The sequence below is a fragment of the Mustelus asterias genome, chromosome 8 (genome assembly GCF_964213995.1).
Source record: "Mustelus asterias chromosome 8, sMusAst1.hap1.1, whole genome shotgun sequence".
In the NCBI taxonomy this organism is placed as follows: domain Eukaryota; kingdom Metazoa; phylum Chordata; class Chondrichthyes; order Carcharhiniformes; family Triakidae; genus Mustelus; species Mustelus asterias.
The window spans coordinates 28811148-28825755 of record NC_135808.1 but is presented as its reverse complement, the minus strand read 5'-3'; the positions used below and the strand labels follow the sequence as shown (position 1 = coordinate 28825755).

Below are 14608 nucleotides of genomic sequence, written 5' to 3'. Positions count from 1 at the left end.
CAACCATAATTGTTTGAGCGAATTTATTTTCAGATGATCACAATTCTCTTTTCGAGATCATTGAATTAGTTTGACATTGTCTCAGAAAACATCATGGCAAATAATTGTTGGAATGCTGACGTCCCAGGAATGAGTAAGCACGTTCATTCAACAAAATGACTCTCGGTCATATTCAATTCACGTTGTGTTCTGCATGATAGAAATGGATAAAGTGAGGGCAATGCTCCAAATAATGCAGAAATGTACCACTCCAAAATGTGGATTCGGTGTTAAGTTTGTTGAATCAACGTACGCATTGACCAGTTTAAAGCAAAATATCAGATTGTCTCTATTTTTGATATCTATCTGTCTCCCATTTGAGCAACCAACTGACCCTAACCTTCCCTGCGTTACTTTTGAATCAGAGGTTGCTATAATAGGTACTTCTGTCTGAAATCTACTCCAGCTCTTCAATACACTGAATAATCTGTGCTCCTTCAATGTTGGCTTTTTGAGTATTTCAAATGCATTGGCTGAATCACTGAAGGCTCCATTAAGAGCAACCAGGATTCTGCAATCCGTAATTTCCTCAGGAAATCTTTGCAACCAGTCCTTCATTCTTTACAAGGATTTGTAACCAGCTGCATTCGACCAATTTTTGTGTCATGTTGGACAAAATATAATCTATGGCTTGTTGTCAAATTGTGTTTCACTATGCTGGCACCATTACTAAAAAAGGAAATGTGTCGTGACGAAAATGTTCATATTGCACGTATCATGAAGTTTGCCATAGTAGCAATTATAAAGAGAAAAACATTATATGCCGTGTTAGAAAAATGTGCTGATTGGACGGCAAGTGGATTCTCATTGGCTTTGCTGAGGAGAGTTCACAAGACTATCGTTAACTGACAATCGCTTTGTTTACATCAAAACGAGACAGGTTGACCCCGATATGCGAAGGCATTGTCCCAGGTAACGGACCGTGGATTGGCTGCCCCTCACCTTTTAGACAATAAAAACTTCAGAATTTCTACCTGCATCCACCAGCGGGATCAATGGCGGGCAGTGCGGGAAGGGAAGGAGAATTCGGCGGGCATCGAAGAATTGTTATCACGCCAGTATTAAATTAGTCCAAGATATCCGATGCTGTGCGAATGGCGAATATGAAGTACAAATAAAGGCCGGGTTTGCACCCAACAAATAGATGTATATCAAGGCCATAGGAAACAAAATAACTTAAGCCATATGGACGGAGCTTGAGGTCCCAGTCCTGGCAGGGAAAGCCCATAAAATGCCACCATCCATAGGAATGCCACAAGCCACCGGTCAAAACTCCATTGACTTTGGCAGAAATTGAATATCCCTCCAGCAGGAGAGATTTGTGTTTCTATGGTGCTCCTCAGGACATTTTAAATGCTTAAGAGCCTATTTGAATCCAATTGCTTGTTGTTATATTTTAACAATGAGAAAATAATGAATTAATTTAAGCAGTGCGTTATGCTCGGATATTATTTTAATGCTTTGCGTGAGGCCAGGTGAATGCCCTGGAATGGGTGTCGATTGGCATGCGGTTAACTTGCATCATCTGTCTATCTATATTTGTAGTCGTGTACCAGATGGGCCACTTATTTTCGGACTGAGCAACTTAAGTGCGATTCAGATGAATGCCACTGCGTTTTCTTTCTGCAAAGCATTTTAACTTACGTGAACAAATTATACTGAGCGTCACTGGAAGTTTAATCAGATTCTTCAACTGGGCTCTGAATTTGTTCTGGGACGCTGCATAAATAAATGTGTTAGTGCAAGTGCTAAAATACCGTAGCATATATCCGGATTGTTCCGCAATGGTGAACGAGTTGTGGTAATCGACTTTTAATAATTGATCATCAATGAAAAGAATCCATATGTAGCACACCAAATTTACCAGCCATAATAGTATAAAATTGCCTGAAACAATCAGCAGCAAAATTATGGACTTCCTTCGATTCACCATTTCTGTATCGATGTGATTTTCAATCTTGTTTCTTCGAAGTCCATTTCTCAATCTATTGGCCAATAGTATATGCCTGATAGTCAGGGTATTGAGCAAGATAATCAATGCAAATGGTAAAAATGGTGTTAGAATGTTTTCAAGCCACCAAAATGCCTTCCATATTGGAGACGAGTAGAATTCGGATTTTGGTCTGCAGGACCATGGCGTATTATCAATTATTTCCCGAGTTTCCAGAGCATAGTATACTGGAATGTTTTCTAAAATGCTGACTGCAAACACCACTAGTATCACCACAGTTGCCGTTTGTTCCGTGCAATATTTTCTTTGGAGCGTTTGGTGACAAATAACCACAAATCGATCAAAAGTGAAAGCAACAGTTAACCAAACAGAGCAATCAGTGGAGAACAAAACTAAGACGAAGTTGAGACAACATATAGGAGTGTAATTTAGGAATGAATATAGGAAAAATGCAACCTTAAACTCCAACGTAATTATTCCAAAAATCAGGACAAATAAATCACCCACGACCATGGCCATCAAATAACGACTGATGCATTTGGAGAGACCACACTTTCCACCAGAGAGAATGACGATTGTGAGCAAATTAGCTGCGAAAGAAAGACATTGATGACTGGTTTGGTCCATTTTTAAATCAATATCCATGGATACGTTCTTTGTCAGGAACGTTTTCCCCTCACTTATTCTGGCCAATAATCGCAGACAATGTGAACAAATATTTTGCTTTACGGACACACATCACAAATACAATTTGAGTTGCTTTAAAATTAAAACAAAGATATTTCATTGTGAATGGTGTTGAAAAGAACATTTTATGTTTGTTTAACGCTGACGCTGCAATCGAATCGACCATAATTCCATTTCCATTGATTTCTTTAGAAAATACAGTGTAGCTTAAGACAATGCTAATCGACGAGCTTATTAATGTCCAACTTGGACAAACGAGCTTTGCATGCTTACTGGCGGGCAATAATGCATCCACACACAAGTCTTAATCCACATGTTTGCTTCAAATGATTTCCAATAAACCGTATGATTTTGTTTAAATTGGATCGCATGATGCTGAAAACATTTTTAGTGTTCTGAAAGTAGAATAACATCCTATTAGCCCCGCTTCGTATATTTCTCGGCACAATAGCAAACAACTCAAACGTTAACGGTGACATAATGTTTAATGTCAGCAAATTCATGGAAGATTCATGTCAGATTGTATTTTAACAATATGACACCAAAATTGTGAACGGTTCAGCTGTTCGTTACAGAATGTTAGAATCTCCCTGATTGAGCAAAGGCTGAGTGGATAGCGAGCCTTTTTCCCGAAAGATGAACATGAGTATTCCTCGGGCGCAGCTATTTCAAAGGTTTGCGACATTGCATTTTATAAATTGTTTATTCACAATACGCGATGGGCACACATGTCGAAGCCGTGCGACGTAAGGAATAGTGGTGCATTGCTAACAAGAGAAGGATCATCTTGGGAGTTAATGCAAAGCCATCCAGTTAAATATGTGCCCTCTTTTCGTTTCTTCCTCAATTTCGAACAGAAGAAGAAGTCTGAACAAGTTTCCATTAAACAGCTTGGCTGTAAGCTGTTTACATCTCGACATTCATCCCAAACTTTTTTGAATAAGTGTGCAATTGCAATATCCTGTGACGCTGCAGGGACTCAAATAATTACATAGTGCCAATTCAACGACATGCTGTTTTACGTTGGGCGTATTCTCTCACCTCCAGACATTGTGAACAACAAAAGTATCTACCAGACGAAATTACATAGCCAAGAGCAAAGTAATTTTCTCTTTAACTTCACTAAATTTGATGTGGAGATGTCGGCTTTGGACTGTGATGGGCACAGTAAGAAGCTCCGAAAGCTCATGCTACCAAGTAAACGTGTTGGACTTTAACCTGGCGTTCGGAGACTTCTTGTTGTTCATTAAATTTAACACAGCATGCAAAATGAGCGACATGTCCAGGAGAAAGTTAAAAATGTCCACACTTCACCTCCCATTCCTCAGTTGCCTGTTTTCGTTTCCTGTTTCTCACTTGCAATATATCACTTTCCTGTTTCTCACTTGCAATATATCACTCAGTGGTGAATTGGGAAAAAGAACGTTTCTCCCGCGCATTGAGAATAGCCAGTTCCTGCTCAGCATCAAGATGCTTGTTCCCTCTACTGTCGTGAATTTATCTGACTGGATCTCTGGCATCCGCTACCTTGTGAGCAGTAGGTCAGCCAAACCAAAAATAGGAGGTCGAGATCCAACTTTGTCTGTCCATATCAAGGACCCTGTTACCCAAATTCCAACTAAAACTCTACCGGCAGCTGATTCCTAAAACTGAAGCAAACCGTTGTGGACTTCAGTCTCGAATTGTCTGCAAAACGAATTTCAAGGCACACATCTGCAACATCCGCAACATTTGCATGGCAACGGTGGGAAAGTGTTTGCTCTGCTCCCTCACAGTTCCAGGGTTCCGTACGGGCCTTAGGAGATTTTCTGTATGGAGTTCGCACATTCTCCCCTTGTCTGCGTGGGTTTCCAGCGGGTGCTCTGTTTTCCTCATGTACTCTAAAGATGTGTGGGATAGGTGGAGTGGCCATGCTAAATTGTCGCTTAATATCAGGGGGACTTGCATGGTAAATACATGGGGTTACTGGAAACGGGCCTAAATGGGATTGCTACCAGTGCAGGCTCAATGTGTCTAATGACCTCCATCTGCACCGTGAGGATTCTATGACTCATCATTAAGTTGCTTGCTTCCAAATTTGTAAAAGTGCCAAACTACATCCTGCCTTATCTCATCTAGGAATGAAATTTTAATATTTGTTTTTTTAAACATTTTTTTAACATTTAATACAGTCATATGCATTCCTCCTGTGATCATAGTAACAGTAGTCATTGTCCATCTGTTCTCCGACCTACATTTGACCTTGGTCAAAAACTTCCAAGCGTTACCAACAGTAACCAATTATTTCAATTGTCCCCATCTCCCCGTTCCTCACCAGCTCTCAAACCGTATCCTTCCTTATCACGCTCGGATATATATATGCATTAATTTGAATCTGGCCTCTAGACCATACAAGATTTCAATTTCTCAAGCATTCATGTTGTTACTGTTACGTTCAGCAACTTTGGTCATAAGACCGAATGCCCCTTAATACCTCCATCTCACCGCTTCAATTTTCATTTTTAAATTACAGCTTTCTCGATGTCTATTTGTTTGCTTTGGTCAACTTCCTCCGTGGTCTTACGTAACGTAATGTCACGGTTGGCTTTTTCACTCTCTTATGAAGTAGCATAAAAGAGAATTGATGATTTTTTTTTGCTATCAGGTGTTTGCTATCTGTACGAAAAACCCTGAATCCAATTACTGGAGAGAAATGTTTGATATTCAACGATTGAGACTTCTGTACATAGTCGATATGAGCTATTATAGAACATTTGACCTTTCAAACATTTCAACAGTAATATGGCTGAACATCTACCACAACATTGTTTCCCACATTATATGCTTGCCATTTGTTTTTGTTTCCAAAATATATCGATGCTGACTTGATAAACACAACAACTGAATACCTGAATTCCGCCGCCATAGACAAATGAAAAGTTTCACAATATAAGAAATGGTTGCTTCTCTCAGCAATTAGCGCACGACCAGATGTCAGCTCGTATTCTATATTCCTCAGCCAGGTGCAAATCTAGTTTGCTTATGGAAGCGTTTTATCAATAATTCTATTCATTGTACCTATATATATAACACTCGATACAATATAGATCCAGTCTCGTTGATCTCATTTTATCACTTGCCAATGTGCCGTAACTGCATTTACAAGAACACTCAGCTTCAGGGAGGCAAATATTTCAAGGACATTTCTACGATTGCAAATGTTGTTTTCACTGACAAACTGTTTTTGCTTAAAATATGACAATCTTCTGATGCATTAATTTTTGGAAATTTAATGATGTTCGGTCTGAGAGCTGATAGTGGATTCTAACGCTCTCTGGTGACAATACTGATTGCAGGCTGCATGATGATCCAAATGTACACGTTTTTCATCAATGCACGGAAAGCAGTCTGTTTTTTTTAAGTAGATCAAGATCTCCCTCGATGATCTGTCTTCCTAGAATATTGTCGGGAAAAAGAGAAAATGGCCGAGGTGAAAGCGAAACTTAATCCCATAGCTGCGGCACAAGTTACAAATGTGTTTTAGTGTTAGGACTCAATTGTAAACGTTGCACTTATTTTTGCTTCATTTGAAACGTTTGATTTCGTGGTTTCACAAAACAAACGGATGCAACTTACAGATACATAACATATTATCCGATGAAATATTTGTATTCTCTCTCTCTGTAACCAAATATTTGTCATTGTGCATTGACCGCACCTGGCAAGAGAACGCTGCGAACACAACATCTATCATTATCAGTAGCCAAGAACAATCATAGAAATCCATGCCATTACGCCTGTCCAGAACATCGGTGATCATTGTTGCATTCCCTTTACTACCAATTGTTCGTTTTACTTTGCTGATCATATTGCAGTATCCAAATTAAATCATGATAGCATACCATTCTGTTGAATGATCACAGACATTAAAACATAGTTTTTTCCCACCGCCACAGGTGTGGCTGTTCCTGACGACGATGTCCTGGATGTTAGGCCGAGCTTCACATTTACAGAATCTGATGTATTTGGCATTTGCATCAGATATCGTCCAGTTTCAGGACCAAAATCCGTATCAAAGCATCAGTTATGATCTAAACTTCGGGTTATATGTTTATCGTTTCTCCACTTAAGCCTATCTCTGATGTCAGCATAGATGTTAGCCATCTCTTGGATTTAAGAATTATCGCAAAATAAATAGACAGCTGTTTTATATTAAGTGTGGATTTCCACCAGGTTTGACCTCAAACAAACCAACATCAGACCACATGTATAAATTGCCTGTCCGAAAAATATAATTTCCTTCTATTAATCCTGACCAATTCAGCTTGCGAGCTTCAACCATTTTTAATGCCTGGAGACAACATGCTTTCACCAGCGGAGCACACAAGCCAGCTCCTAGTTGAAGAATATGAAAATTACTTGCCTTACATGCTATATGGAAGTTCGTTAGTTATGTTGGCTGAGTGCTGCATTAGCCAGGAATTCACCAGAGTATTTTTCAAAGAGAGCAGGATTTTATTTTCAGCGCAGGTTCAAAAGAACAAAGTTCACAAGAACTGTGGTCGGCATGGTAGCGCAATGGTTAGCACTGCTGCTTCATAGCTCCAGGGACATGGGTTCGATTCCCGGCTTGGGTCACTGTCTGTGTGGAGATTGCACACGTGTCTGCGTGGTTTTCCTCCATGTGCTCTGCTTTCCTCCCACATTCCAAAGATGTGCGGGTTAAGTTGATTGGCCATGCTAAAATTGTCCTTAGTGTCCTGGGATGCTGGGTTAGAGGGATTACTGGGTAAATATATAGGGATATGGGGGTAGGGCCTGGGTGGGATTGTGGTCGGTGCAGACTCAATGGGCCGAATGGCGTCTTTCTGTGCTGTAGGGTTTCTAAGATTTCTAAGAACATAAAAAAAACATTTCCAGCACTTTTCTTGAAGTAGCCGGCGGGATTATCTTCAAGAGTTAGTCTTTCCTCCCTCCTATGTGGTCTGATACCAATATTTCGTTAATACAGAAAACGACAAGTCTAAAAAACCTATGGCATCACCATCAATTCCTGAATTTAAGGGCTGAACATAAATTACGCTCTTCTGCGTTTGGAATAAAACAAATATTAAACAAACTGTCAGAGTATAATAAGTGTTTCAATGTTAGAAAAATGTTGCAAACTTAACAAAGAAATGAAATAACTAGCGAGGATTATTACAGTGGCGTAGAAACGCTGACACTGAAGAATATTAAATGATGATTATTAGATATTTATCAGCGCCTTACAAGGAAAACCAATTATTGCAAGAATTGGGTAATAAATACATTTAATTTGTGCGAGTGACGGCAGTGCCATATTCAGCGATGTTCAACGTCTCAAGTTCGTGAGTACATAGATGATCAGCTTTCTTTAAATAATGCAGTATTTATGCACAAGAGAATTCTCAAGTGGCATATGAAGTTTGCATAAGGAATAACTGTTCTAGTCGCATGAACAAACAGATAATGGTGATCCATGTATATTAATAAGTGTCTTTTTTCTCGAATACATTTTCGTCGGATGAGTAACGCATAATTACATATATGTCATCGTACTATCCAGATAGGTTATTTCACCATGACCAGTCGTTCAGACATAGTTCAAATGGCATAACACCTTGGATACTCAAGATATTTGTATAGATTCATGTAAGGCAGTTGGTGGCACAAATGCATACCTTTGCGATGGCTTAGTATTTAGTACACGTTAGACACATATTTCAATCTTCTCCAAGATCTTTGCGGTGAAATTCATGCTGTGGTGTCATGCGACATGTGAGATCCAAGAACATTTAGATAGTCACAGAAATTAAGCGGTCAGTTGTGAACAACCATAGAGGTATCCTGAAAAGCGAGATTTCTGGAGCTAGGAACATAGGTTCTCGCAGTTAGTCCCAGGAAACCCGAGAGATAGGCTGTTGCTTAGATATTCTTAGAACAAATCCTTCAAAACAATTTGCCTTGCATGATTTTAAAATATAATAACTATTCCAATAATTGTTCCCTCTTCTGTCTTGTCGGCCGAATGCATGAAACAAATTGAAAATAACTGCATAGGGCTTGGCTGGCCATGTTAAATCGCGTTGAAAATTAATGAATCAACTAATGTCATTGTTCTGTGTTGAGTGGAAGGGATTCATCGGTCATTGAAGACGTTTCACGATGTTCATCACGCCTCCCTTTCTTCAGCTTTTAATTCGGACTGGATATTTTGAATGCTGCACATCAAGGGGCAAACGGAATTATGTTTTGCTCAGAGATGAAAAGGGAATAAAACCCATTGTTTTAATATCAGTCGGCGACACAGAGAGCAGACGCTTCGGGAAACGAGAGTCGGCAGTCCGCGTCAAAATATTAGTGACTCAGGATGATTAAACTGCAATCTCCAGAGATCCCAATCAAATGGCGGTAAAGTTGGTGTCCAACTACTGACAGGATGAGAACATCACGTCAATTGGAATGTAGACTGCGATCTGAAAGGACACCTCTTTTGGGAACATTTAAATAGATAGGCTGGTATGTGCTTCCTTCTGGATAACTCAAAGGTAACAGAAGTCAAAAGTACTTACATTCAGCTTAATGGGAATTCATTTTACTGCTGACCCACAGATGAGCAACTTTCAGGCGAGTTCATGGCTGCAGTTCAAACAATATAGATTCCAAACATACAGACACTTCGTTCCATGGCAAATAATCATCAAACAAAACAACGAGTTCAAACAGATAGTGAATTATGACCCAGGATATACACATTATTAACGGATGGACGCAGAGCCAATGTACTGTTGGGAAATTGGTGAGGAAATCTGGAATGCAGGTCATGCAAAAAGAAGTAACGAGTAATATAATTATCTTGTCCTATACTACGCATGAAGAAATACAGTGTGAATCGAACCACCCCCCCCCCCCCCCCCCCCGCCCCACCCGCAATCCCCACCTACGCGGCCAAACTATATCAGTTCCTTTCAAGAAAAATATTGCATGCTGCTGTGTCACACAAACACATTTCAGAAGCACATCCTTGCAAACTGTCTTTCTCACTCTTAGAAAATCAGTTCAGTGAGAGGAATTGTTTCTGTTTTAACAAATACTTTTTATTCAGCAAAGGACTCAGAGCAGATTCGCTGGACTTTGGGAGGAGTAGTGAGTCAGTCAGCACCTCCTGTAATGGAAAGAAAAGATTGTTAATGGAAACCTGGATTTGCAGAAGATGAGCACCATCATTTCGAAGTACAAAATAACATCAATACCCATACATTTATTGTAACGGATTTTGCTAGGGCGGGCAATATTGATCTATTGGTTTTGGGCAAAAATCCACGCCTGCATATACAGTTCAGGATGAAGGAATGTGGATTCCTTCGGTATCTGGACTCAGTCTAAGTGAGCTGTTAACTGCACAGCTAATCTCCTGGACCTGCACAAGAATGGGCAGATATTGTGGTGGTGAGGTTTGTCTCCGCTGCTGCAAGTAATTTAGTCTGTTTGGAAGGATTATGGCAAACTGCCGATAAATTTAGAATGCAAAGAACCAAAGTTGCAATTTAAAGCGGAATATTAGGAAGCAACCGTGGGAGGAAGAGGAAACAGAGGCCAACCATGAGATTTTAAATACCATTCTCAGTGACACATTGCACTTATTTGAATGAAGAAGTACGGCGAACAAGGCAGTCAAACTATTGGCACAGATAGAAACTTAAAATTACGGTACAATAACAGACATTATAAACATAGCTTCAAGAGGTTCAAAAATGGTACTTCGTACTCAAGTTTACAGGATTTCAGCTGTGTCAAGAAAAGAAATGTAACGATGGAGGTAGTGATTGATAACAGATGCAAAATTGGCCAGCGATATCCACATTTAACCAAAAAAAAAGATATCCTGGAAGCATAATAATGAATATCTCTACGGTTTGAGCTGGAAAATAAAACAACAAACTGAGCAATTATACTCTTGGAAGTGTACCGTAAACCCACCATATTCACACAGAGAGATACCTGCGTATTACTGAGAAGCAGAGAAACAACTGACAGTTAGTGTGCCGGATATCAACCAACCTAATATTAATTAGAGTAAAGTCGATGTTCAGTGAATAGGCAGGAGAGATTACTTAAAACGCTTTACTAATGTTGCTTATTGTTTCATATGTTATGAAGCTGAACAAGAAATAAACAGTTCCTCACATCCCTATTAAATAGAAAGGCTGCAGTTTCTGTGCTTTGGAACGCTCACAGTGCTGTGAGGAAGAGATTTGCATAAATGTGACACATAGGCACGATGAATGGGCGATATTGTTTAAATGCGGACAATCTGTGCCTTGCAGGGTAATTTGAAGTTACTGACGGTACCACACATCGCCTGCCGTTCCCTTGTTATGTGCCAGTGGTTTAGGCATTCGAAGATACTGCCGAGGAACACTTGATTAGATGCTGAAGTTCATCCTGTTGAGGAGCAGTAAAACAATGAACAATATTTTACCGGATATCAACCAACCTAATATTAGTTAGGGTAAAGTCGACGTTCAGTGAATAGGTAGGACAGGCATCTTAAAATGCTTTGGTAATGTTGTTTATTGTTTCGAACATCATGAAGCTGAACAAGAAATAAGCAACTCCTCGCATCGCAAATAGGTATTGATAGAACTTTTAGAACGATTGTAGTTTCTTTGACGCTAGAATTGTGCCTCGGTTGTGCATGAAGTGAACATGCCGTGTCGTGAATGGAGAGAAAATCGGGAGATCTGCTATGTCCTGCACGTTGTCGATCAACTTCAGCACCGGGCGAGCTGCACACATCCTGGGAAGTGCAGGACATTCAATCACACTCCTGCCTTTTTCATGTCAGGAAAGACTTTCTTGGTGTGAGAGAGGAGCTGCAGAAATTTATAGTACTGGATTGTACTTCTAGGCACGTAATTTGCCGACTCGTTCATTCCATTTTCTGGTCAATAGTAATCCAAAGGGTATCGATGGTGGAGCAACGGTAATGATATCCGATCGAATTTTGAGGAGATACGTTAGGCTATCTCATGTTGCAGATGTTATCGTCTGGCACTTTCGTGCCACATATCTACACCAATGTGCATATGTCTAGGTCTTGCTGACTATTGCTATGTACAGCTTCATGAGATGAGGGTTTGCAAACATGAACATTGAGTAGTCATCAACGCGCATGTACAGTTTTGACTTCATGATGAAGGGAATTGAAATAATGAAATAGCTTCTGACGGTTCTCAGAATGAAGCTGCTGAAATGAAACTGGTATCAGTGGAAATCTCCTAGTGTTTGTAATTGCAGTTCAGTTGTATTTAAAGTGATTGCGGAAGAGTGCAAAGATCGGCCAAATTGAAAAGAGCCAATTTCCCATTGCTAAAATGTGATTGGGATCAATTTGAATGGAAATTACGAATTAAGTTAATCAACGTCAAGTCAGTGAGTACTACTTCAGGATGACATGATACCGGTTCAGTAAACATGCGTTTGCAAGAAGGAAAGTTTGCATTACCAACGGTAGACAATGTTGAATTTCAAAAAGGTTATAGCGTAGGATAGGATCAAAAAAGAGTTCATGTCATTAATGAAAGCTAAGTATCTGTTGAAAGTCAAGAGCAGTGTGCAAAGTACAGACGCCAATTAAGTAAACAAATCCCTTAATAACAGACAGGCGACTAAAATGCTAACAATTTAGTCCAAGATTACCGAAATGTTGCTCGGTAGATCAAACATCCAGAGCAAAACTAAGAAAAACATAGTGAACCTTAATAGTCCAAATGACAGTCTGAATTTTTACTTATGGTTCTTCCGAAACAGATAGAATTTTTGAAAATGGGGTCGATGGAGGCATTAGTTTCAACACGAATCTGAAACATTGGATGTCACGTATATAGCGGAAGAGCAAATATTAAGGTGCTGAGCAGTTTTGCAAGGAAATAATCGCAAAACCAGGATGAACTGCATTCGAGATTTCTACGTGTAACAACAGAGGGAGACATCTAAGCTGTTATCATTAAGTTTAAAACATATGGCTGCAGGCATGGAACTGGAGGTCTCCTCGTTCCAAAACAAAATAGGATTATTTAAAAGGAGCTTGTATCAATAATAACAGGATGGTACGCATGACAGCAGTGATTCGCTATTTTTAGAATTTAACTCCATGGTACATTAATTACGATTATGTCGAATGGAATAAAAAATACTCAGAGACAGTAGATAAATATTTGTTAAGATAAATTCGCATCTCATTAATTGATTATTTTTTTGAAGAGGTGGAAAGGAAATACATATTTAGCATACAGGACACGAATTTTAGCAGGATTTCTGATAAAATCGCGCAAGATAGATAAAAAAATTGGCTGTGACCTGAGGAAAAATAAAATATCCAAGATAAATTGCTCAGTAGCAAGCCAATTCTTTTCAACGCAGAAGTGGAACTCATTGTTTGAAAACGCGATAGAGGGGAAAAGTTTCATTGCATGGAATGAAACCAACGTTCGAGAGTTGGGCGGGGGGGGGGGGGGGCGGCACTTGGATGTCTACTCGATGACGGCAATATACAGGGTTAAGATCAAACGATAGATAAAGGAAGTAGACTGGCTCACTCTTCATTTTGCCCGCACGGAAATGATTTACAACTCCTTCTGTTTTTTTTAATCTTACGTTTCCTTGCCATCTGTGCAGTTGTGCATAGTGACAAGCGGTTCTCTGTTTGTATGTGTGATCTCATTTCCGTGGCATCACTAAAATCGTCTTTTTTCACCTCCGTGGTATCTTCAGAACGTTTCTGCCTCAGCTCATCTGCTGCCGCATTAATCATTCATGCATTAGTTGACACAAACTCGACCATCTTCACGGACACGTGCAGGTCTCCTACGTTATACCCACTTAAGAGCAAACTCTTAAATACATAAGAACATAAGAGCATAAGAAATAGAAGCAGGAGTAGGCCACCTAGCCCCTCGAGCCTGCCCCGCCATCCAATAAGATCATGGCTGATCTGAAGTGGATCAGTTCCACTTACCCGTCTGATCCCCATAACCCCTAATTCCCTTACCGATCAGGAATCCATCTATCCGTGATTTAAACATATTCAACGAGGTAACCTCCAATACTTCAGTAGGCAGAGAATTCCAGAGATTCACCACCCTCTGAGAGAAGAAGTTCCTCCTCAACTCTGTCCTAAACTGACCCCCCTTTATTTTGAGGCTGTGCCCTCTAGTTCTAGCTTCCTTTCTAAGTGGAAAGAATCTCTCCACCTCTACCCTGTCCAGCCCCTTCATTATCTTATAGGTCTCTATAAGATCCCCCCTCAGCCTTCTAAATTCCAACGAGTACAAACCCAAACTGCTCAGTCTCTCCTCATAATCAACACCCCTCATCTCGGGTATCAACCTGGTGAACCTTCTCTGCAATCCCTCCAAGGCCAATATATCCTTCCGCAAATAAGGGGACCAATACTCTACACAGTATTCCAGCTGCAGCCTCACCAATGCCCTGTACAGATGCAGAAAGACATCTCTGCTTTTATATTCTATCCCCCTTGCGATATAGGAAAACATCCCATTTGCCTTCATGATCACCTGATGCACCTGCAGACTGGGTTTTTGCGTCTCATGCACAAGGACCCCCAGGTCCCTTTGCATGTAGTATGTTGTAATTTTTTTCCATTTAGATAATAATCCAATTTGCTATTATTTCCTCCAAAGTGAATAACCTCACATTTGTCAACGTTATACTCCATCTGCCAGATCCTCGCCCACTCACTCAGCCTGTACAAATCTCTCTGCAGACCTTCTACGCCCTCCACACGACTCACTTTCCACTTACCTTTGTGTCGTCTGCAAACTTTGTTACCCTACACTCAGTCCCCTCCTCTTGATCGTCTATATAAATGGTAAATAGTTGAGGCCCCAGTACCGATCCCTGCGGCAT

At 40.1% G+C, this 14608-nt stretch overlaps 1 protein-coding gene across 1 annotated transcript in view; it reads right to left on the bottom strand.

Annotated features, from left to right (window-relative positions):
* The window catches only part of LOC144497697 (sodium channel protein type 1 subunit alpha-like), a 139537-nt gene extending 126044 nt beyond the window's left edge, over positions 1–13493 (bottom strand). Inside the window, exons 1-2 of the mRNA XM_078219140.1 lie at positions 13337–13493; positions 1684–2382 (exon numbers count right to left, since the gene is read on the bottom strand). Coding sequence (XP_078075266.1) covers positions 1684–2382; positions 13337–13493 — 856 coding nt within the window. The remainder of the gene's footprint in view (positions 1–1683; positions 2383–13336) is intronic.
* Between the last annotated feature and the right edge of the window lie 1115 nt (positions 13494–14608).